The sequence below is a fragment of the Pongo abelii genome, chromosome 3, assembly GCF_028885655.2.
Source record: "Pongo abelii isolate AG06213 chromosome 3, NHGRI_mPonAbe1-v2.0_pri, whole genome shotgun sequence".
NCBI classification, from domain to species: domain Eukaryota; kingdom Metazoa; phylum Chordata; class Mammalia; order Primates; family Hominidae; genus Pongo; species Pongo abelii.
In genome coordinates this window covers 134,145,186-134,168,453 of record NC_071988.2, presented here as the reverse complement: position 1 = coordinate 134,168,453, position 23,268 = coordinate 134,145,186, and the positions used below count along the sequence as shown (strand labels likewise).

Sequence of the window (23,268 nt, the reverse complement as noted above, 5' to 3'; positions counted from 1 at the left end):
GTTCCAGCTACTAGGGAGGCTGAGGCAGGAGAATCACTTAAACCCAGGAGGAGGCAGAGGTTGTAGGGAGCCAAGATTGTGCCACTGCACTCTAGCCTGGGCAACAGAGTGAGACTCGGTCTCAAAAAAAAAAAAAAAGTCAGTCATTGGCATTCATAAAATGTAAATCAAAGATGGAAAAGCAAACTGATGGTTTTATATGTGGCCAGCTGTGTCTAATAAGGCCAGTCTCTCAGCAAGGGTCCTTCCTGTGCTAAAGACACATAGATATAGTCCTTTGTTTTGTATCTTCAGCCACTATCTTCAGTACTTGAAGTTTCTGCCACTGACAGCCTTCCTTCTACTTTTGCTTAGAAAGAACAACACTATTCCTGCCACCCTGCTCATGGCTATGGACCTTGGGGGGTACTCAGATAGCCTGTGAATGCCCTCTTTTTGATGTTACACTTCAGTGCATGCTTGATTTCTAGTTCTGCTCTCCATTTTTTTTTGTCTTTTTTGAGATGAAGCCTTGCTCTGTCACCCAAGCTGGAGTGCAGTGGTGCAATCTCTGCTCACTGCAACCTCTGCCTCTCAGATTCAAGCAATTCTCCTGCCTCAGCCTCCTGAGTAGCAGGGACTACAGGTGCACGCCACCACGCCCGGCTAATTTTTGTATTTTTTAGTAGAGACGGGGTTTCACTATGTTGGCCAGGCTAGTCTCAAACTCCTGACCTCGTAATCTGCCCACCTGAGCCTCCCAAAGTGCTGGGATTAGAGGCGTGAGCCACCGTGTCCAGCACTGCTCTCCATTCTTATTGGTGTCTCACTTCAGTTTTAGGGAAGCTGCAGTAACTACTCGGGTGGCAATGTTCAGAGGCAGGCTATTCTCCAGAGGTGATTCCCCACTCTTTCCTCACAGAGAATAATGGTTTCCACTTGTATAGGACCATCTAGTCTATGAAAAATGTTAACACACACTATGACATTTAAATTTGATAGTAACTCTAAAATCTAAACAAGAAAAGGAAGCTGAAGCTGTGAGATTAAGTGACTTTCCAAAGTTACAAAATCAAAAGAGTCAGAGCAAGGCAAACATTCAAGTCTCTCTCTCTTTTATTTTTATTTACTTATTTTTAATTAATTTTTAGAGACAGGGTCTCACTCTGTCACCCAGGCTGGAGTGCAGTGGCTGATCATATAGCTCACTGCAGCCTCAACCTCCTGGGCCCAAGTGATCCTCCCACCTCAGTTTCTGAGTAACTGGCATTACAGGCATGAGCCACTGTTCTTGGTTTCTCTCTTTCATAGTGGTAAAAAATGCATAACATAAAATTTGCCATCTTGACCTTTTTAAGTATGCATTTCGGCAGTGTTAAGTATGTTCATGTTGTTGCAAAACAGATCTTCAGACCTTTTTCACTTTGCAAACCCAAAACTTTATGCCCATTAAAAAACAACTCCCCTTTTTCCACTCTCCCCAGTTCCTGGCAACCACCATTCTACTGTAAGGGTGAAGAGGTGTGACACCTTTCCTCTTCCATCATAAGGGTCACAGCTGACACTCCTATAACACAAGACAGGTTAGCAAGAGAAAAACATAACAAATTTATTTAATCAAAGTTTGACGTTACATGGGAGTCTTTAGAAATGAACACCCAAAGACCCAGAAAAACTTCCCATTTTTAAGGTTTAAATTTGACAAAGAATAGACAGCCATGTAGAAATGTGATTGGACAGAAGGAGTATGACTAATGATAATAGACTAGGTGTGATGGGACTCAGCAAGACCTATCTGGTGAGCTTTTTCTCAGCCTGTCTGTGTAGTATCCTTCCTTCCAGGTACAGGTCTTATAATCTATCAGACAAGATAAGACAGAGAATTTTTTTATGGCCAGCCTCTACACAGAAAGGCAGGGAAAGGTTAGAGCAATATTTCTAGGTTTTATGGCTTGCTTTGGTGGAGAGGGGTTCTAACTTCTATGACTTGTCTTGAGGAACAGGAGTTCTGTGGTTTCTATGACTTGGTGTAGTGGTGAAAGAGGGGTGAGAGACAGGAAACCAGGAGAAGGTCAGAGAAAACTTGCTTCTGAGGCTGCTTCCAGGGTCTTCCAATCTCCTTTACTTCAAAGTACTTAGCATGCCAAAATGCCTTACTTTGGGGTATCCTTTTCTGAGCTCCAACATTACTTTCTGCTTCTATGAAGTTGACCACTTTAGATACCTCGTATTAGTGGAATCATACAGCATTAGTCTTTTTACTTCATTTAGCATGATATATTCAAGGTTCATCCATATTGTGGCATGTGGCAGGATTTCCTTCCCTTTTAAGGTTGAATAATATTCCATTGTATGTATATACCACATTTTGTTTATTCATTCATCCATCCATCAATGAACATCTGGGTGGCTTCACCTCTTTTCATTGTGAATAGTGCTGCCATGGACATAGGTGTGCAAATATCTCTTTGACACCCTGCTTTACTTCTTTTGGATATATACCTAGAAGTGGGATTGTTTGATCACATGAGAGTTTTATGTTTAATTTTTTGAAGAACATCCATACTGTTTTCCACAGAGTTCGCACCATTTTACAAGCCCACCAAGAGTGCACAGGTTCCATTTTCTCCACATCTTTACCAATACTTAGGAACACAAGTCTCTTGAGCATGAGTTCATCTTCTACTTTTCCCTGTGGCCTCAGCAAGATTCTGTGGAGCAGTGCCTAATCTGGGAATAAGAAATTGGGTCTTGGCAGTGTTGTGGCCAATGCCTGTAATCGCAGCACATTAGGAGGCCGAGGCGGGTGGATCATGAGGCCAGGAGTTCAAGACCAGCCTGGCCAACATAGTGAAACCTGGTCTCTACTAAAAATACAAAAAATTAGCCAGGTGTAGTGGGGCACGCCTGTAATCTCAGCTACTTGGGAGGCTGAGGCAGGAGATTCGCTTGAATCTGGGAGGCGGGGGTTGCAGTGAGCCGAGATTGTGCCATTGCACTCCAGCCTGGGTGACAGAGCAAGACTCCATCTCAAAAAACAAACAGAAAAGTTGGGTCTTTAAAGCTGGGGCTGAACTCACTGTTGAGTCCAAACAGTGGTTTTAGGGGCCCCACTTCCTTCATTATAATGAGAAAATTCTATGAAAAGGAAGACAAGGACAAATAAAAACAAATTCCAAATAAAAAGAGTGATCTTGTTATATATTTAAAAATGAGAGAAAGGAAAGAAGACTTCCCGGGAGGTGGCTTTTAATTTTCATGCTTTGATATTCTCTAGCAAAAGTTGGTATTATGAGAGCAAATGATGATTTTGTGATAGCTGGGGATCACTACAGTTGGGCACTCCTCACAGTGAGCTACAAGGACACTTTGTAAGTCCAGTGACATCCTTTATGAAATGGTCTCCCTGAGTTATAAGACAGAGCTTCTTGGAGTCTGGAGAGGCCCAGGTAGTGAGTTCACAGGGCAGAGTACCAGAAGAAAATAGCTGCACAAAGCAAGTTCAGAGATCTGCAGAGGGTCCCCTTTGAGTCTTCAGCAGAATACTGATCAGCTTCTGCATGGAAAGAAACCACCCAAAGCTGGGGAAAAAGCCACCTGAAATGAACATAGGAAGCAATTCTTAGGCCTCAAGCAGCTTGTGTTTCTATCACCTAGTGTAGAAGAGTCTTGTCATTTACAGGGCATGGGGTAGAGTATTCAGAAAGGTACTGCTTCGGTAGGGAGACTAAATTAGCCTTTGACTATAACTGTTCTTGGCCAACTCTGATAGCTTAGAAGCAAGCTTCAAAAGGATCAAATTATTTCCTAACTTGACTGAGTCTCAGAACAAAGCTCAAGAATATTTATAGGCACACAAAAATGTTCACAATCCAAGACGGTAAAGTTTACAATCTGGCATTCAGTCAAAAATAGCCAGGTACGAAAGAAGCCCAGATTGCACAGAAAAAGAAATCAATAGAAAGTGACCCCCAAATTACAGTTCAAGAAGGTAGAGTAAAAATTAGGTATATGCTGTAGAGACATGGAAGATATAAAAATTGATCCAAGTTAAATGTTTACAGATTAAAGCGATATAATGTCTGAGATGAAACCATGGGTATCTCAGTTTGTTTCCTAGCTCTAGCACTTATTTGCCATGGCAAGTTACTTAACTGCTCTATTCTCAATGCCCTCATCTGTGAAATGTGGATAATATTGATTTCTGGTGCTGTTTCAGGATTAGAGGAAGTATGGGTCAAATGCTCAGCACAGAGCTTGGTAGATTGTGGGTGCTTAATAAATGACATGGAACAGTATGAAAAAAATGGAAAGAAGTCAGCCATTTATTTCCACTCACTTGTATGACGAGGTATAAACAGGCAAAGACAGACTCCCAAAGTGAGTTTCAGTGGAAGTTTCAATAGAGCAAAACAGAAATAATGGGTCATGCATATAACATCTACAAGGTTTATCTCAGAGAATGGCTAAACTTCTCATTTTTTTCAATCTCTTTCTTCTCTTCACCAACTCTGAAGATTGATATTACTGGAAACTGAGAAAGGAAAAGGAAAATGAGCGGGCTCTGTGGCACTTGGTGAGGGAAAGCTGGGTCTTGAAAGGGGGCCTTCTCAGCACACACGTGCGAATTGCTTTTGGCTGTCACCAATGGAGGAATCCCTCCCCAAGCACCTGTAAACTGATGCTGCAAACACCCCATTCTGCATCCCTCAAGAACACGCCATATATTTGAGCAGAGAACATTGCCTAATCTATTTTTCCCCCTTCTACTCTTAATAGATTGGAGCACAAAAGCCTGAGAGAGGGTGACCTGCCAGACAAAAGGGCCTTTGAGTTCCTTGGAAAAGTAGACTTGGAGGAGGATGGAAGGAATCCAAGTGGCCCTATTATTTCCACTTGCACTAATTAGACATTTTTCTGTCAGCTATTGAGCACTGCTGAGAGGCCAAACTCACTGAATTCATTTCTAAAGTGTTTACAGAAGTTTGCATCTGTTTGTGTCTCTTCAGGAGGAAAATAAGCACTTCAATAGCATTGTGGAAAATCTAAACGAAGCATCCTATTCTGGAGGACCTGGCATCCCTGCAGCTGCATAATTTAACTCCGTTCAGGGCCCAAACCTCTCGCATCTCTCTCCAAGACCTAACGATGCAAAATGCAGAGAAGTCAACTCAGGAGAATCTTTTCTTTCTTTTCATTTTCTTTTCTCTTTCCCTTTTGAAATGGCAGCATGCTGTGAACTACATACAGATTTAGGTGGGTATCATTCTTGCAGCCCCTCTGTCGTGTTTCTACCGGCACTCTGAGAAATTAATACCCACTTTCATTTGCTGCCAAGTAAGGGGATAGTAAATTCCTCAGCAGCAAAGCAGAATACATCATCATCCTGGGAATCTTCCCAAAATGTATGCCGGGGAGGGGGCGGGGGGCTCTCTGACATCAGAAGGAGAAAAATGAAAGAGGGCCAAAGTGTGTGGTAGGGAAGGGACGCTAAAGAGTTTCCCTACATGGTAAAATGTGCCTGGGTTATGCACAATTAGATTAACATGAAAGAGAGTCCCTCTCCCTCCCCCACCCCCTAAAAAAGAAAGAAAAAGAAAACAACACAAAAACCCTAACCCACTGACTACATGGGCAATGCCTTTGAAATGCATATTGGTCTACATGGAATTTGATTCAGGATTCTTTTTGTTTGCGTTTTTAGGCCCACGACTGACCTGCCATCACAGAGGACTCAAAAATATGATCTTTTTAGGTAGTGTCACAGTAACAGAGTTTTAGTGTTGGGATGAACATAGTATAGCTCAAGATCAAAAACGTACAGGGATTCTAATCGTTTATTTTTCCTCGGAGGCTGACTTAGGGGAAGATTGTCCAAATAGCAACCAAATTGTATTTTTCCTGTTATATGATCATGTTTACATAAAAATATGTGGATGTGGATGAGAGAATGTGCTGGATTTCTGAAGACAGAGGCTCACAAACGCATGTACACAGACACATGCATAGACACACACACAGTTGTTTTTTCACATCTGTTTTCAGGATGGGAAATAATGGGGTTCTAATTGTGTTTAAGGCACAAAGGGAACTTCATGGCTAGGAAGCTGAGTCAGGTGGTAAAGGAATTAAACTCCACAATGAGATTTCGATACACAGATGATTGAAAAAATGCTAAAGAGCCTTTTCTAAGGGCTCTTGCTAAACAGCAGCAAGGAAAACTGTGTGTGCTGTTTTCATGGTTCCTTGCATTAGCGCCAGCCCCTCCCGATGCTGAGCATCAAGTTTAGGTCCCAGCTATGGGTTCAAAGCTGTGATGTGTTCACAGCAATGACAATGGCAGCTGTTCTCAAGGGGGGGCTGGGTGAGGGGGCTCAGAACTGAAGCCATCTGGCACTGCAATTGGCAGGAGCAGTGTAAAGGGAAATTATTGCTGCATAACAAATTGGGAGATTGGTAAAAGGCAGGGAAATATGGAAGGGAGGTGGGGAAGTCCTGAGATGAGGAATTAGCAGAATAAACACATGAAAAGTGATTGACACCTGCATAGTTATCCATCAATAGTAAAAACAGAGTGAAAGTGGTACAGATCAAACTGGTGGACTCAAGTCAATGGAAGACCAAACATAGCATGCTCCATATTTGTCCACCCACTAAATGTGACAAGGAGGTGAGAAGAAAAAGCTGACGTTTCTTAAGGTTTATGCTCAGGGCCTGTAAACATTTCATTGGCCTTTCTTTCATTTTTACCAATAGAAAATGCAGATTCAAACCCTCCTGAAAAATAGTTGTAAGTTTTTTCTGTATCTTAATATCTAAAGATAATATTTTGGATCATCTCGCCCTTTCTCAGTTCTACTGTATATAGAGTTGGCCATCTGTTAAAGGGAAAAGAAAGCAGTATTAAAATAGGCAACCATTTCGCCAGGATCTCTGTGAATCTCATGGCCCTGGGAGCTAGGGACCTGCACAGCTTACCTCTCTTCTGGTGCCCAGGTTGCTATGGCTAGCATGAGCCCAGTCATCATTCTTTGTGATTTCAGCATCCACATTGATGATTCCTCCAGCACACTGGTGTCTCTTGCCCATGACCTTCTTCTCTCCAACTATCTTCTTCTACACCCCACCTTAGTCACCTACTCTCATGGTTGGTCATATCTTAGAATGTACCATTTTGGCAGCATTTAAGAATCTCAATTTAAGCATTGCTTTCTCTGGTCTTTATCTCTTGTTCTTTCAGCTTCCTTCTTCTATAGCACAAATCCAACAATTCTGCAACCTTTCTGGGACACCCATACAATTCACTGACCCTACTGTTTTGTACTATCCCATCAGTCATCTCATGCCCTCACTTGCCTTTTTAAATTCCATAGTGCATAAATGTAATAACTTTTAAAAAGCATTCTTGTCTCCTCTCCCTTTTTCTGCCTCTGTTATATTTTTCTGGCAAATGCCAACCATGCTTATTGTTAGAGAAAAACCTTGGCCTCACATTAGAGTCACCCGGTAGGACTTTCAAAAGTCCAGATGCTCAGATGGCAGCCCAGACCAGTTAAATCAGAATCTCTGGAGTACACCCGGCATCGGTTTCTTTTAACAATCCCAGGTGATTCCAATGAGCAGCCAGAGTTGAGCACTCTGGCTGAGCGAGGCTGATCTTCCAGGCTCTTTCCCCAACCCTCACTCTCACCTCCCTTCTGTGGATGAAACACATTATCTGATGGGGGTGACATACCTGGCTCAGACCTTCCTCTCTCTTCTCTTCACATCTTCCTGCCAGGGGAGAGGGTACATTCTGGCCTGTTCTGCCTGAAGGAAGGTTCCTGCCAGCAACAAGATGAGTCTGGGGTGAAGAATTTTCCAACCCACATCTGAATATTGAAAACCACATTCTCCTATCTGTTTTATAGTCATAAAAGTTACTCTTTTGTATCTGTCTTTCAATTGGTTCTGAATGCAGGAGGGTAAGATCAATGTTATTTATTGGCATCCCAAATTCCAAAATTATATCGAATTATCTGCCTAACCTGAGCTTCTACCTAAGCAAGTGAAAATGGCTGGAAAAAAACACAACCATGATACTTTAAATTTATGATTGTAACCTGAAGATGGCCCCCATTACTGCCCGGCAATTGGGACTACATTTCTACCTCCTTCTCTCTTCCCAACCAAAATTCCTCTAATTCTCCTGAGTCTCAGCTGTTAACCTTGATTGTTATTTCACTGAGAAAAGAGAGTCAATGAGAAGAGATGGTCGTTATTCTTTTACCTAAATTTGTCAACTCTCTTGAGTTGGAACCTATGTGTTTCATCTACCCTCCTCTGGTAAGTGTGATACAAATACCTTACTTATAGATTCAATTCTCATCCTTCTTTACATTATATCTTCCTTCTCTTCTGCATCATTAATTTCCCCTGGATAATTCTCATCTGCATCCAAACATGTTGTAATAGCATCCACCTTAAGAACAATCATCTAGAACCAGAAATATCATTTGACCCAGCAATCCCATTACTGGGTATATACCCAAAGGATTATAAATCATTCTACTATAAAGACACATGCACACGTGTGTTTATTGCAGCACTATTTACAATAGCAAAGACTTGGAACCAACCCAAATACCCATCAGTGATAGACTGGATAAAGAAAATGTGGTACATATACACCATGGAATACTATGCAACCATAAAAAAGAATGAGTCCGTGTCCTTTGCAGGGATGTGGATGAAGCTAGAAGCCATCATTCTCAGCAAACTAACACAGAAACAGAAAACCAAACACTGCACGTTCTCACTCATAAATGGGAGTTGAACAATGAGAACACATAGACGCAGGGATGGGAACATCACACATCGGGGCCTGTAGGGGGGTGGAGGACAAGAGGAGGGAAAGCAATAGGACAAATACCTGAGGCATGTGGGGCTTAAAACTTAAACAATGGGTTGATAGGTGCAGCAAACCACCATGGCACATGTATACCTATGTAACAAACCTGCACGTTCTGTACATGTATCCCAGAACTTAAAGTAAAATAAAAAAAAGAGAGAAAAACAATCCTTTCTTGGTCACACATCTGTCTCCAACTCCTATCCCATTTCTCTGCTGCCCTTTCTAGCCAATCCCAAAAGAGTTGTCTAAACTCACTGTCCTCACGTCTTTACCTGCCACTCTTTTGTAAATCTATAATTTTCATCCCCAACACTTCACTGTACCTATTCTTTTCAAGGTTGCTAACAAATCCAGTGACCATTTATTTATTCTCGTATTATTCAAACTCCTAGAAGATTTAGCTGAGCAAATCAATCCCTCTTTAAAAAAGAAAAAAATTTCTGGTGGCTTCTGTCATTGCACATTCTCCTGGTTCCCTTCCTTGCTCTGATTTGCTGGATCATGCTTCTTTCCCAAATTCTGAACAAGGAAGGCCCTAGCGATCAGTTCTGAGACTGCTTCTCTCCTCCAGTGACACTCAGCCTGTCCCATGGCCTCAAATATCAACTATGATGATGAATCCCACGTTTAAATACCATCCTGTTTCTCTTTCCTCGAATGCATACTTGTATATGGAATTGCCCGCCATAGCCCAAGTTGGATGTCAGGATCTCAAACTCATCATGTTTAAAGCAGAACTCTATTTTTCCTCCATTCTTGCTTCTTCCTCAGTGTTCTCTGTCTCTGTAGTGATGACTCATTCACTCATTTGCTTAGGACAAAACCTTGGAGTTTTGACTCCACGTTTGTGACTCTTTTTTCCCTTGTCCTCTACACCCAATCCATCAGCAAATCATGTTGGCTCTACCTCTAAAATACGTGTAAGATCTGACCATTTTTCATCTCCTCCAGGTGACCCACTTTAGTCCACGCCACTGTTACAGTCTTGCTTGGATAGGGTCCCTGCTCTTGCCTCTGGTGTTCCTCTCCCTTACACAGCAAACAGAGTGATCCCTCTAAAATGTAAGCCTAATCATGTCAGTTCCCTGCTCTTGACTTTAACACGGCTTCCCATCACATTTAAAATAAAATTTAGGCCAGCCATAAATATAGGCTCAGGCATATAATTCCAGCACTTTGTGAAGCCGAGGCAAGAGGATTACTTGAGCCCAGGAGCTTGAAAGAAGCCTGGGCAACATAGGGAGACCCTGTCTTTACAAAAATATATTTTTAAAAAATTTGCCAGGCATGGTGGTGTTGCCTGTAGTCCCAGCTATTCTGGAGGTTGAGGTGGGAGGACCACTTGAACACAGGAATTTGAGGTTACAGTGAGCTATGATCACACCATCACATGTGCTCCAGCCTGGGCAACAGAGCAAGACGCTGTCTCTTAAAAAAATTAAAAAAATTTAAGTCTGTTATCATGGCCAATAAAATCCTATATGATATTGCCTCTTAATACTTCATTGACCTATTTACTCTTATTTTCATCACTTCTCACCATTCTCCAGCCTCTTTGCTCATCCTCCAACAAGTCTTTATATTTGTTGCTCCTTCCATCTGCAATGTTCTGCCCTCAGATATCCGCATGGCTCCCTCATTCAGATCTGGGCTCCAGTCACCTATTCAAAAAGTCCTTCCGTAACCATTCCTCTACAATCATATTACAGTATCTATAATCACTCACTATCTCTTGACTCTGCTTTGTCATCATAGACTTTATTACTCTCCAATATTAAATTATATATACACCATCTGACTGTGCCCAATCTCATCAACAGTAATGTTTTATCAATACAGATTCATGGATCTAAATAAAGATCCACTAAATCAGAATCTCGAGGTAGTAAGAGCTAGGAATATATATATTTTAAGAAGCTGCTCCCCACCCCACCCCAGCTAATGCATACATGTCCCATGTAATTCTAATCCATTCACCCTATTGACCAGTATTTGGAATCTCTATACTATAAGTCATTTAAGTCATAAACAGATATAAATTATGTGCATTTTAAGCATATTAGGCAAAGGTATGGCCTTAGACAAAGAGTGAAGGGAAGCTATCATAGTTCTGTGACCAAAGCAATATAATAGGAGAGCTACTGAGACAGGTTAGGGGTCTGGCCCCTAAGCTCTTTTAAAGTGGTACTTGACAGTGACTCCAGAAGACACAGAGGTCTCGATTTCACATACAGTGCCCATGGAAATATTGGTTGGTGCAAAAGTAACGCAGTTTTTGCCATTTAAAAGCAATAGCAAAAACTGCAATTACCTTTGCACCAGTCTAATAATTCATGCCTAGTGTGATAGGATGTTTTCAACAGCCATGAAAGAAATATATTTTGCCTGTGGTCTTCACATAGAGAATACATAAAAAGCTCCAGAATTGAGCTGATAATATTTTCAAAATGTGACAGATTACACACATATGTGGAAAAGAAGCCAATATTGGGACTACTTTTATGAAGAAGCTAGTGAAATCCGTTACTAGAGGGAGATGCTGTGGGAAAAGGCAAAGAAAAGGGGTTTCAGCTGTGCTGAGGCACTACGTGATTTTGCATGTTACTTAACCTTTAGACTTCAACATTTTCATCTATAACGTGAAGATAACAACGCCACAGAGCCAGGCACTGTGGCTCATGTCTATAATCCTAGCACTTTGAGAAACCAAGGAAGGAGGATTGTCTGAGCTCAGGAGTTCAAGACCAGCCTGGGCAACATGGTGATGACCTACCTCTGTCAAAATACAAAAAAAATCTGGGTGTGGTGGCACACGCATGTGGTTCCAGTTACTTGGGAGGCTGAGGTACAAGAATTGCTTGAACCCAGGAGATGGAGGTTGCCGTGATCCGAGATCATGCCACTGCACTCCAGCCTGGGTGACAGAGTGAGACTCTGTCTCCAAAAACATAAAAAAAGAAAAAAATAACAGCTCTACATAGATTACTGAAAAGATTACAGAGGAGTACATGTAAGGTGCCTAGCACTTAGTAGATGCTCAATAAATAATAACATATTGTTTTGACAGTGGATTGAGGGTGAGATTATGAAATCAGTTTCTGATATCTCAAAATATAAAGAAAATTCTGAAAGTTTCCATTTAAATTTATCAATGAGAAAGAAATTAAGCTTCACCAACATTTTAAAAAGTGAATTGACATAAGCGCCTTACTCTGTTATGTTGGATGGTTACTCAGCACAGATGGCACATAATCGTGCTTCATCCTGGAGGAGCTGATGACCGGAACTCTCTTTTTGGACCATTTTCACTGTACACACTGTATTGTGGTTTATATAGTTGGTAAGTAGGTTTACAGTTTCTAGTATCACAAATCATAGATACTTTGGAATAATTCATAATGAGAGGGGGAAATACTACGAAAACCTCCAGGCAAAGTTCCTTAGGGAATGGCCAGATATGGAGCTTAGACATTTTTCTTTTATGAAAGGCTTTTGTGTCAGCCTGTTCTGTGATGACAAGTGGCTGACAACAGCATGCTATGCAACAGGTATTCTGAAAAATATCTTTCAAATAATGAGGGCTGGAAGTATTTTCTTCATTGTGGTTTAGGTACTAAAAATATCACATATTTTAAAACACACAAATGGGAATTTTTTTTTCTTTCTTTCTTTCCTAAGGAAACATGACAACGAAAACAATTTCAACCTGTTTAAAAAAATGTTCCAAATGAAGAGTTTGAATGGATTTTTGACATCCTTTGTTAAAAAAAATATCCTCCGATTAACTTGCAGAAACATGCAATTGACATTAGGGAAGGCAGAAATTTGCTAGCTGCATTTCAACAAATGATGCCTCATAATTGGTAGATGGATTGAAATGTGAGTGATGTGAATTTGTAATCATAGCTGACCATTTCTATTTGGATCTACACATCTTTGACACATACTTTTTCAACTGTGACAGTCATTAAAATCAAGTATTAAAATAAACTGTACTAGCTACATCTTCAGAGTAGAGGACTAATTCAAGATTTTTAAAACTAAACATAGTATGTTACAATTTTAACATGAACAAAAAGTTTCTCATGCCAATATTACACTTCAAACTTTATTTTAAAGTATTCATTTAATCTTTGTCTTATTCTTCTTAAATTTCTGTTCTACTGAAATCTATATACATAGTAATGCACAGTACATGTATATCATTAAATAAATAAATGTATAATGCGGTGCCTGTGTAAAAGTTTTTACAGATGAGATGAGCAATAAAAATGTTTTAAATACAATTGATTCAAATGAATAGATTCATGGCATAATAGCAAACTTCTTTTGTGCTGTACAAATATATCCAATAAAAGAAAGTACTGATTCAAAATCTACGAATTTGTTGAGCTTAAAAATGCTTTGGTTTTGCCCTTGTGAGTGAGATAATCTTGTTTTATGAAGCAGGCAGGTGATTACACATGATGAAAGGGTGGGAGAAGGAAATCCAGGGCATATCTCTGCTGAAGTATACTTGGTGACATGGCTTGGAAATGTCTCTCAAGCTCTCTGAGCCAATCATCTCATCTGCAATATGGGTATAATAAATTTCACTTTGCAGGACTGTCATCAAGATTATATGCTGTGAAGAATATATCACATTGAATCATATGAGATTGCCGGTGTTTGACGTTTGTTGCATACAAAGGTGACACTTTCATATGGTTCAACCTCATATAAACACAGTCAGACATATGGAGATAATATTATTTCAGCTCCTCATTTACCTAACATATAAGATTTGGGAGATGATGTTTTTCTTATTTGCTGCCAGAAAGAATGAACACATCCCTAGGATTTATTTTCTGAAGGTCATCACTTTCTTTTGTCTGCCCAACACTTGAACCTGCTCATTTTCTGCTAGCATTTTGAGCTGGGTTGCTCAGCCCACTTGTCTTAGTCAAATCAACTCCTCCAGGACTTGGCTCAGTCTTCAGGCCTCATTATGGGGAGACATGAAATTCATGCCATAGATTTAGCCTCATCAAAGGGATAACTTGCATGCCTGATTCTGTGGCAACCAAAGTTTCTTGGTAGAATTTTAAGGACAAGCCACCATTTTAATTTATCTTCCATTGAAACTTGAAAGTACTATATTAAAAGGGCAGTTTTTGGCAGAGTTTTAGAGCAGGGTTTAAATCCTTGGTGATTTTAATCAGACTCTACCTTAAAGTCTGAAAATACATAGGCCTTGGGGCTAATATTTTCACCCAAAGCTCCATTCTCTTGGCAACTAATTTTCACTTATTAAATAAAATTTATTTTTGAAGCATCTAAACATTTTATCTGGCTTCTTTTCAAAACAAGACCTATAATGTTCAGCAAAAGAAATTCAAGTTTTAAATGTTGATTATTGAAAATTATACAAATTCTGTTTAAATTAATTCTGCTCCGAATAAAATAGTCAAATCACATTAACAGAAAGAAGCAGAGGGGCAGGCTATGGGGCAGCGGAGAGAAAAGGAGTGCAACAAGGGCAAGCTGCCCCAGCCCTACAACAGCCTGCCTAGCCAGGCAGTCATGTAGATTCAGGGAGAAAACACCACATTTAGGAGTAGGAAACCCGGCTGTGGTGGTCCCGTCATTTCCACGAACTGGCTGTGTGACTTGGTGAGCCTCTTCTCATTCTCTCTAGATTTCAGTTTCCCCACCTACCCAACAATGGGCTTGAAATAGAAGACCTGTGAATTTCTCTCCAGCTTTGTTGTTCTATCATTTGATGGAGAAATAACTTGTACTCAATACCAATTATATATACAGTATATATATATTTCACACATACATGTGTGTATGCACACCCGGCTAAAATGATCTAAAAAAATATAACAGAAGAACAATGATACTCAGCTTATAGCAGGCCACCAAATGGGAAGAGAAAATGTTTGGAAGGAATAACATTGCATTTTAAATTCTTACTTTACTTGGTGAAAAGATTCAGTACTTAAGTCACTTAATTAATGACTTTAGCCTCTCCATTGTTAAGATGTGTGCACTTCAGTATTTGTACTTGCTCTTAGAAAAGTGGTGAGAAGTTTATGTTTTTGAACATTTGACCTTGTCTAGATTTAAGGACAACTGTTTAACAATTCTTCTTCTTTCTCTCTCTCTCTTCCCTTCATTTATTTATAATGGTAAGCAATGTTTATTGTAAAGAATCAAAGAAGTATAAAGAACAAAAGTAACCAGTATTCTCACCACCTTGATGAAAATGTTCACCCAAATTTATTTAGAAGATTTTCTTGTTGAGGATTAGTATTAGGTACTTCTGTAAGATCTACATGGTTGTCTTGTTTTTGTTTTGTTATTTTCTTTTAATTAGTTGAGATTTTTTCCAACTCCCCCCAACCCCTGCCCCAAATTTAAGTATGAAGGAATGCCAGCCTGCTCTTTTGGAAAGATGCTTCAGTTCCATTGTGGAGAGAAGCTAGCAGGCCGTGGCAGCCTATCTGCCAATATATTTCTGGGTCTTCTCCTTCTGGGCACATGGTGGGATTGTATTTCTATGGCTTCTTGAAAAGAAATGTGACCACATGGCTTCTGTTGACCAATGGCCACATCTGTTGGATTAATTGCATTTAAAACCCAGTGTGCAATTCCTTATTTCTGCTTCCCCCTGCAATGGCAACCAGCCATATTCTACATGTTAGATGTTTCATCAGTCTGGGCTCCTGAGGAGACTGACATAAAGCAGAGCCTCCCACTGACCTCAGATGGACATGTAGCAAGAGGACAGAATAAACCTTCTTTGTTTTCAGCCCCTGAGTGTCTGTTTGTTTGTTTGTTTGTTTTTAAATCTGTCTGCAGCATGACCTTCCTGTTCTTTCAGATACAGGGAATGTGACTAGAGTTAGGGAGAGGAGTTGGATATAATTTAGGTAAGAGGCCCAGGTACAGTGGTTCACGCCCGCAATCCCAGCACTTTGGGAGGCCTAGGCAGGTGGATCACTTGAGCTCAGGAGTTTGAGACCAGCTTGGGAAACATGGCTCTGGGAAACCCATCTCTACAAAAAAATAAAAAATTAGCCAGGCATGGTGACATGCAACCTGTAGTCCAAGCTACTTGGGAGGCTGAAATGGGAGGCTGGCTTGAGCCTGGGAAGCAGAGGTTACAGTCAGCCAAAATTGTACCACTGTACTGCACTGCAGCCTGGGCAACAGAGACATACATTGTCTCAGATAAATGAAATTACTTTTAATTGCAAAAACCACAATTACATTTTCACTAACCTAATAATAATAATATTCTAAGAATGAGATGATATGCTCGGAACCAGAATAGTTACAGTAGGATTAGGGAAAGGAAGATGTGTTTGACAGACATCTAAGAGAAAAATTATTAGGATTTGGTAACAAATGAGATATGAGGGTTGGGGGGAAGATAAAGCCAAGGTCTTGATTTGGGGAACTGGGTGGTTTGTAGAGCCATTTACCGATATGGTGATCACTGGGGGTGGATAAAGTTTGGTTGGTGGAGGGAGAAGAAGTTGAGAGATTATGAATTCAGTTTTGGACCTATTGAACTTGAGACATCTAGGACATCCAAATGGAAATATTTAGTGGGCTCTTGACTGTACTATGTACCACAAACTGATGAAGTGGGAAGAGTGATATGTTTTTCCCAATCTATTTTCTCTAGTTATGTTTAAGAATAAAATAACTTAGTAGATACTACAGCCTATTCTTCTTTTCCTTTTAGAAGCATTTTTGTTGAAATATTCCATTGAACAAATTCTGTTTTTTCCTGTGGACTGGGGTTTATTTTGCTTTCTGTTCTATAGAGGCACAGGCTTACATACTAAGAATCTAGAAGTCATTTGAGAGCTTTCTTGCTTCATTGTCTTACACATATGCACTTGGTATGTTAGTTTCCTGAGGAGGCCATAAACTGGGTGATTTAAAACAATATAGATGTATCATTCCTCACTTCTGGAGGCTGGAAGTCTAAAATCAAGATGTCAGTGGGGCCATGCTCTTTCTAACATGAGCATCTGTTCCCTGCCTTTCTTTTAGCTTCTGATGTTGCCAGCAACCCTTGTGCTTCTTGGTCTGCAGCTGTATGGTTCCAGTCTCTGCCTCTATCATCACACGGCATTTGCCCTATGTCTCTAGGTATTCTCACAAGGCCATTAGTCACATTGGCTTAAGGGCTCACCCTACTCCAGTATGACCTCATTTTAACTTAATTAATTCCATCTACAATGACGCTATTTTCAAATAAAGTCCTCTGAGGTACCGAGGGATAAGACTTTAATGCATCATTTGGGGGTCAATTCAACCCATGATACATGGTAAGACTGTGATAATGCTAAAATTTAATTGCCTTTAATGATAAAATTGTTTTGGCAGTTGTTGTCCTTATTTTTTATGGCCTGCAGTTTGGCTGTAACACTGACACTCTCTTCAACGTTTGTTGCCCTTCTCAGATTGAGGGAGTAGCCCCTACCTTGTTCACAAGGCAAAGGAAAACTTCCAATTGCTGAACAACACAACGGCTCATAAATCTTCTGCTTGGGACTGGCATATGTCACTTCCAGCCACATTTCATAGACTAAGACAGGTTGTGAGGGCCAAGCCTAATATCTCCATGGGAAGGTATATTCCTTTCAGAGGAAGGCATGCAAGTCACACAGTAACAGTGAATATGTGGGAAGAATAATACAATCTACCTCAGTCTAGCTCATTCCATGAATCATGACATACCTTAGATTGTTTTTTGTAATGTCTCTTACATATGCTTCCTCTTTCCACTTCTCTCAAGCCTAACATTTATGCAGGACCTCACATAATCATTCTTTCCTTGGCAGTTCATTGTGCTCCCCAAACTCAGGATCTCCCCACTCCAATTTATGATATGCACAACCAATAGCATTATCTTCTTCAGGTGATTACTTCATTTCTTTATCAGGATACATTTAAGGCGTTTACTTAAATGCCTTCCATCCCTGAGAGATACATGGGCATTACCCTCCTGACCAGTACCTAGACAATTGTCTGACTGTGGGCCACACATGGGGCAGCCTCATATATACGCCACCACACATGCACATCAAACACCATGTTTTTCAAATAACATTAATACTGTTTCATTCATCCATCCATCCACCCATCCATCCATCATCCATCCATCCAAGGGTGTTCATTGAAGGTATGCATTTTAAGTGTCAGGGATATGATGGTGAACAGAGATAAGGCCCTGTCCTCATGAAGCTTGTAGCTAGCAGAAGAGAGAGACAGAAACCCCACAAACAAATGTAAACAAATGTAAAGGAAACCCCACAAACAAATGTAATCTGCAACTTTGAAAAGGTGATACCTTATAGCCAAGCCTATATTGGAGAATTTTGATTTAGTCCCAGAGATCAGGGCAGGCTTCCCTGAGAACTGAGATGTGAGCTGAGAAAGGAAAGATACACAGAAATTAATCAGGCAAAGGAGGGAGGGAAGAATGTTTCTGGAATGGAGAGCAGCTATGTGCATGGAAGAATCCCGGTAAGAGTGTGGGCTGAAAGGAGGCCATGAGATGGAGAAGATGCAGCAGGGGCAGCCAAGGGAAGGACTATGCCTGGCGGGGCCCATGGGCCTCATTTCAGAGTTTTGCATTCCTAGGCATACTAGGGTGACAGACTAGAGTTGTAGTTTGCACAAACACCTCTGTGCATGGAGAAATGATGTGGAGGAGTGAAGCAGGGTAGATGTGCGAGGCTATTCAGGAAGCAATGACAGCAGCCCAGGTGAGATATAGCTGCAGCTGGAACAGAAGTAGTGATGGGGTGGAGGGGAATTTAGAAAATAAGACCTACTAAGCTTGGTGATGGAGTGGATATGTCAGGCAAGGGAGAGGAAGGTGACAAGAATGACCTTGAAGTTCCCAGCTTATGCTACTGGACCCTGAAAGGGGACCTTATTTGAGAGCAGGGAAGAGAAGGATCATGAGTTTCAGATGTCTGTAAGACATCCAAGAAGCACATGCCAGCTTCCCCTCCTGTGCTGTCTCAGGTAAAGGCATCACTGCCCTGTACATCGCAAGACTGAAATCTTATACTTAGTGCCCACCCCGTCTGTCCAACCAGTCACCACATGCTCTTCTGCCTTTGACAAGTAGCTCAGCTCCCTTCCTCATACTCCATTCTCCTGATCTGCTTCTTATCTAGGGGACCTAAACAAAATACAATTGTTGCAGCCTCAGAGACACCAGACATTTGGCTGGAGCAAGGTTCTTTCTGAGACAAACTTTCATTTTCAGATCATGGCAAGATCCAGAGGTTCCTGAATTAGTCAGGACAAGAGTAGGAGCAATCAGGCCCCTGGCCATGGCTGTGACCAACCACTGGTATCTCAACATCTTGAAAGCCAGCACAGGCCAGGCGCGGTGGCTCACACCTGTAATCTCAGCACTTTGGTAGGCTGAGGCGGGCGGATCACGAGGTCAGGAGATTAAGATCATCCTGGCCAACATGGTGAAACCCTGTCTCTACTGATAATACAAAAATTGGTTGGGAGTGGTGGTGCGTGCCTGTAGTCCCAGCTACTCAGGAGGCAGGAGAATCGCTTGAATCTGGGAGGTGGAGGCTGTGGTGAGCCGAGATCACACCATTGCACTCTAGCCTGGGCAACAGAGCAAGACGCTGTCTAAAAAAAAAAAAAAAAAAAAAAAAAAAAAAAGCCAGCATGGCCCTCCTTGTGTGCCCCTGAATGGAAAGAACAGAGCTGTCCATGGAGAGATGGGGAGTTCAAATTGTGACTTTGAAAAGTTACTTCTCTGAGCATTAATTTTCTTAACTGTGAAAAGGGAATTATAACATTTCTCTTTAAGGGTTGTCGTCATAGCTGAAAGAACATAGATTGAGCAACTGCCACATATTAGGAGGTCAATACATGGGAAGAACCATTCCAATAAGCTGGACTTTGACAAGGGTTGCCCTCTCTCTTCATTTTTGTAGTTTTCCAGGACATGAACTGGGTCTTCTCTTTCTTCTGCACTTCTTTCAGTGTTCTATCAAACATCTGGCACATGCTGACACCCAGTAAAGTTTGTTGAATGAATGAATGCAGAGTTTATCTTCACTTTGTGGTTTTTTTTTTTGCAACTTGATGAAAAAGATTTCTGCTATGACAGCCCCAAAGCACGTAAGATGAAAAATGATGAAAGAATCATAATCTAAACAGCACCTGTTACTGCTTTTGAATTCTCTATTATGAATATAAAAATCGGCACCTGGAATAAATGTTTTAAAATTAGTTTTAAGGACATCTTCTAATCAAGAGCTTATTCATGGAGGGAATTTTACTGTTTCCATAACTTTCTTTAACTTGATATTTCATTTCCTAATAAATTCATACTTTGGTTTCTTTTGCTAAAGTCTCTCCTCCATCCCCTGAGCTCACAAGTTAGTCACACTAGGCATTTTTAAAGCATTTTCTGCAATCTTGCAATGACCAACTCTTACATTTATTCATGTTTATTCATGTTTTAAATCTCACCCCTCTAACATCTTTAGTATAAAAATAAAAATATCAACAAGTCAAAGGCACCAAGATAATGCAAACAGACATATTAGAAAAAATATTCTGACTATGCAGCCATAAAAAAGAATGAGAGCATGTTTTTTGCAGGAACACAGATGGAGCTGGAGGCCATTATCCCTAGCAAAGTAACACAAGAACGGAAAACCAAATACTGCATGTTCTCACTATAAGTGGGAGCTAAACGATGAGAACTCATGGACACTTAGAAGGGAACAACACACTAGGGCCTATTGGAAGGTGGATGATGGGAGGAGAGAGAGTATCAGGAAAAATAACTAATGGGTCCTAGGCTTAGTACTTGGATGACAAAATACTCTGTACAACAAACCCCTGTGAAACAAGTTTACCTACATAACAAACCTGCACGTGTAGCCCTGAACTTAAAATAAAAGTTAAAAAAATTCTTGGGACTAAATTGATCAAATTTTATTCATCCACAGGGGCTTTCCACAAAATAGCATAAGGAAACAACTCAACATTTATTATTATTATTATTATGGTGTCTCTTCAAATCACTCCAAGGCACCACAGATACTATCCAAAAATATTTACAACATCAGGGCTATCAGATTATCCATTTTTCATGGTTGTAGAGTTGAAAAGGACATGGGAAAAAGAATATCCTCCTTCTGAGCCTGCTTCATGTCCTCAGACTGTGCTTTTAGTGCCAACCTACAAAAATGATCTCGTATCTCCGTGAGTGGGCACCACAGTAAATCCAGGGCTGACTGACAGCAGGCCCCTCCCTCCACAGAAATAGGCCAGTATCCCTCCAGCGTCAGGACCCCCAAACCTGTGCAGGGAATGTCCAAACTCAGGGCTATCACACAGCTCTTGGCCTTGCAGCCCAATCTGCTCCCACTTGCAAATCCAAACACACCCTTTACTTTACCTTTTGAAAGCTTTACTTTCATATTTTCTTTTAATTCACTAGACATTTTTTGTTGTTGTTTAGAAGAGTGAAAACTACGGAAAGAAAAATTCCCAAGGTGGCATCCACGTTGAGTCCTTCCCCGGCATCTCAGCAGCAAGTTAGCATTCTATGGGTTTTCCTAGCTAGCACTCCACCGCCATGGCCCAAAGCTGAGCTAAACAGAAGCTAACGCTAAATGCCTTCAATACTTTTTGAAAAATCCATCAAAGGTTTTGCTGAATGATATTTATAAGGGCCTTACTGTTCTCTTTCACAGACTGAAATGCCCTCCTCCGACACTTGAAAAAAGTTGCTCATGCTTTTCATCTTTCCCTCTCAGAGTGTAAACATTGTTTTGAGTGAAAAGAGCTGAAGGAACGCTTACTTTCCCTTGAAATTTTATTTTTAAATAAGAGAGGGAGAAAATCCTTTTTCTGACTAATACTAATAATACAGGTCAAAGTGTCAGGCGATATACAATTAAATGGAAAACAAAAAAGGTTCCCCCTCTTTTTCCCACAGTACAATGGCGCTGGAATATAAATTACCGATGAAGATGAAATAATACTTCAAAGCCTATAGGGCAGGGCAGCTTGGTGTTTACAAAGTATTTTCTACGGCACGATGAGACATTAAAGATGATGGTAACCCATGGACTTGAGGGTGTTGCTGAATAGACTGAAACTAGCATGAGGTAGGATTTTAGGTCCCCGTAGCCTGTGACCCCGCGATATGCTTTGTTTTACAAGGGCAGCTGCAGTTATCAACAGATGTTTCAGCAATAAATAATTGGTATCATCTCGGAAAAGACCCATCTACCTAGGGAGAGGGCATAATACCAAAAACACTGCCCAGCTATTACAGCCACATTAATCTCCCATCTCTTCAGGTTTCTTGGGGAGCGTACTGCAGGTGTTTTTTCTGGGAGAGCGCGGACAAACTCTCTCAAGTCAGCAAGCTTTGTGTGGAGTGTAAAGGAGGTTGGCCCCTGCCATAAATTTCTGTCTGTGGCCACACACCAAAGGAAAAGGGATTGCAGAGTCAGGGAGGAGGGGAGGAGGGGAGGAGAGCAGTGGGGAGGGAGGAAATGGGAACACAGTGGAGACCAGAAAGCAAAACACAAAACATGTGTCATTTTTCTTGGTTAAGTTCAGCCCAAGAGAATAACATTATAAATGACTCTTAATTTTACCAACTCATGAACTGTGGAAAACAGTTGTTTGTGACTTGCCTTTTTCTTAAGCATTCTGTTCTCAACTTGGATCTGTTATTTGTGGAATTAAAGACACAGTGTTTATGCTCTGAGTACAATGCTAATTTGAAAACCAGAGGGGAAACATTTTATAGGAAGGATTCATTTCAAGGTAAAAAAATCACAGAAAGTTTATATTTATGAATAAACTATAAAAAGAGAGAAAACATGAAAAGACAAACTCAGTAATCTTTAACTATTTTTTACATGAGAATGGAATTTCACAATTAATCAGTTATGAAAATATGACCATCCAGCTCTGACAAACTCTAATATTGAAATCGACCAGATTGGGATACAATGAAACAAAAACAAATCATGGAATCTATTCAAACTATTTTTAATAATCTAAGATATTAAAAATAGATTTTAGGAGCGCCTGACTCACAGGGTGCTATGGTTCTCCATATTTACAAAACAGAGTGGTTTAGCAATTGTGCACTTGGTGTCTGGCACAATAGGAGAACATCCTAAAAGTCATTAGGAGGTGCGGTTGCTTAATTTATAGCTGGCTGGGCAAGCTAAAGAAAATGATGCTCAGAGTTCAAAAAGCTGCCAGATTAAATACATTAGAGACTAAAGAAGGCCTAATAGACATTGCCCCTTAGAGCTGCTACTGAGTGACCTTGTGAGCTGGGCTCAAACTTCTTAAATTCTCTATGC

General features: G+C 40.7%; 1 protein-coding gene across 12 annotated transcripts in view; it reads right to left on the bottom strand.

The window, feature by feature from the left end:
* The window catches only part of ALPK1 (alpha kinase 1), a 157,508-nt gene that overhangs the window by 46,338 nt on the left and 87,902 nt on the right, over nt 1–23,268 (bottom strand). Inside the window, exon 2 of one of the 12 annotated variants that reach the window (XM_054554331.1) lies at nt 7,715–7,802. The exons of 10 other annotated variants lie outside the window; for them this stretch is intronic. Coding sequence is in view for 1 of the 2 variants with exons in the window: in XM_054554330.2 (XP_054410305.1) it covers nt 7,715–7,969 (255 nt within the window). In the remaining variant the exon portion in view is untranslated. Of the gene's footprint in view, nt 1–7,714; nt 19,550–23,268 lie in introns of those variants that run through there. One more of the 12 variants, XM_054554330.2, reaches the window with a different exon arrangement.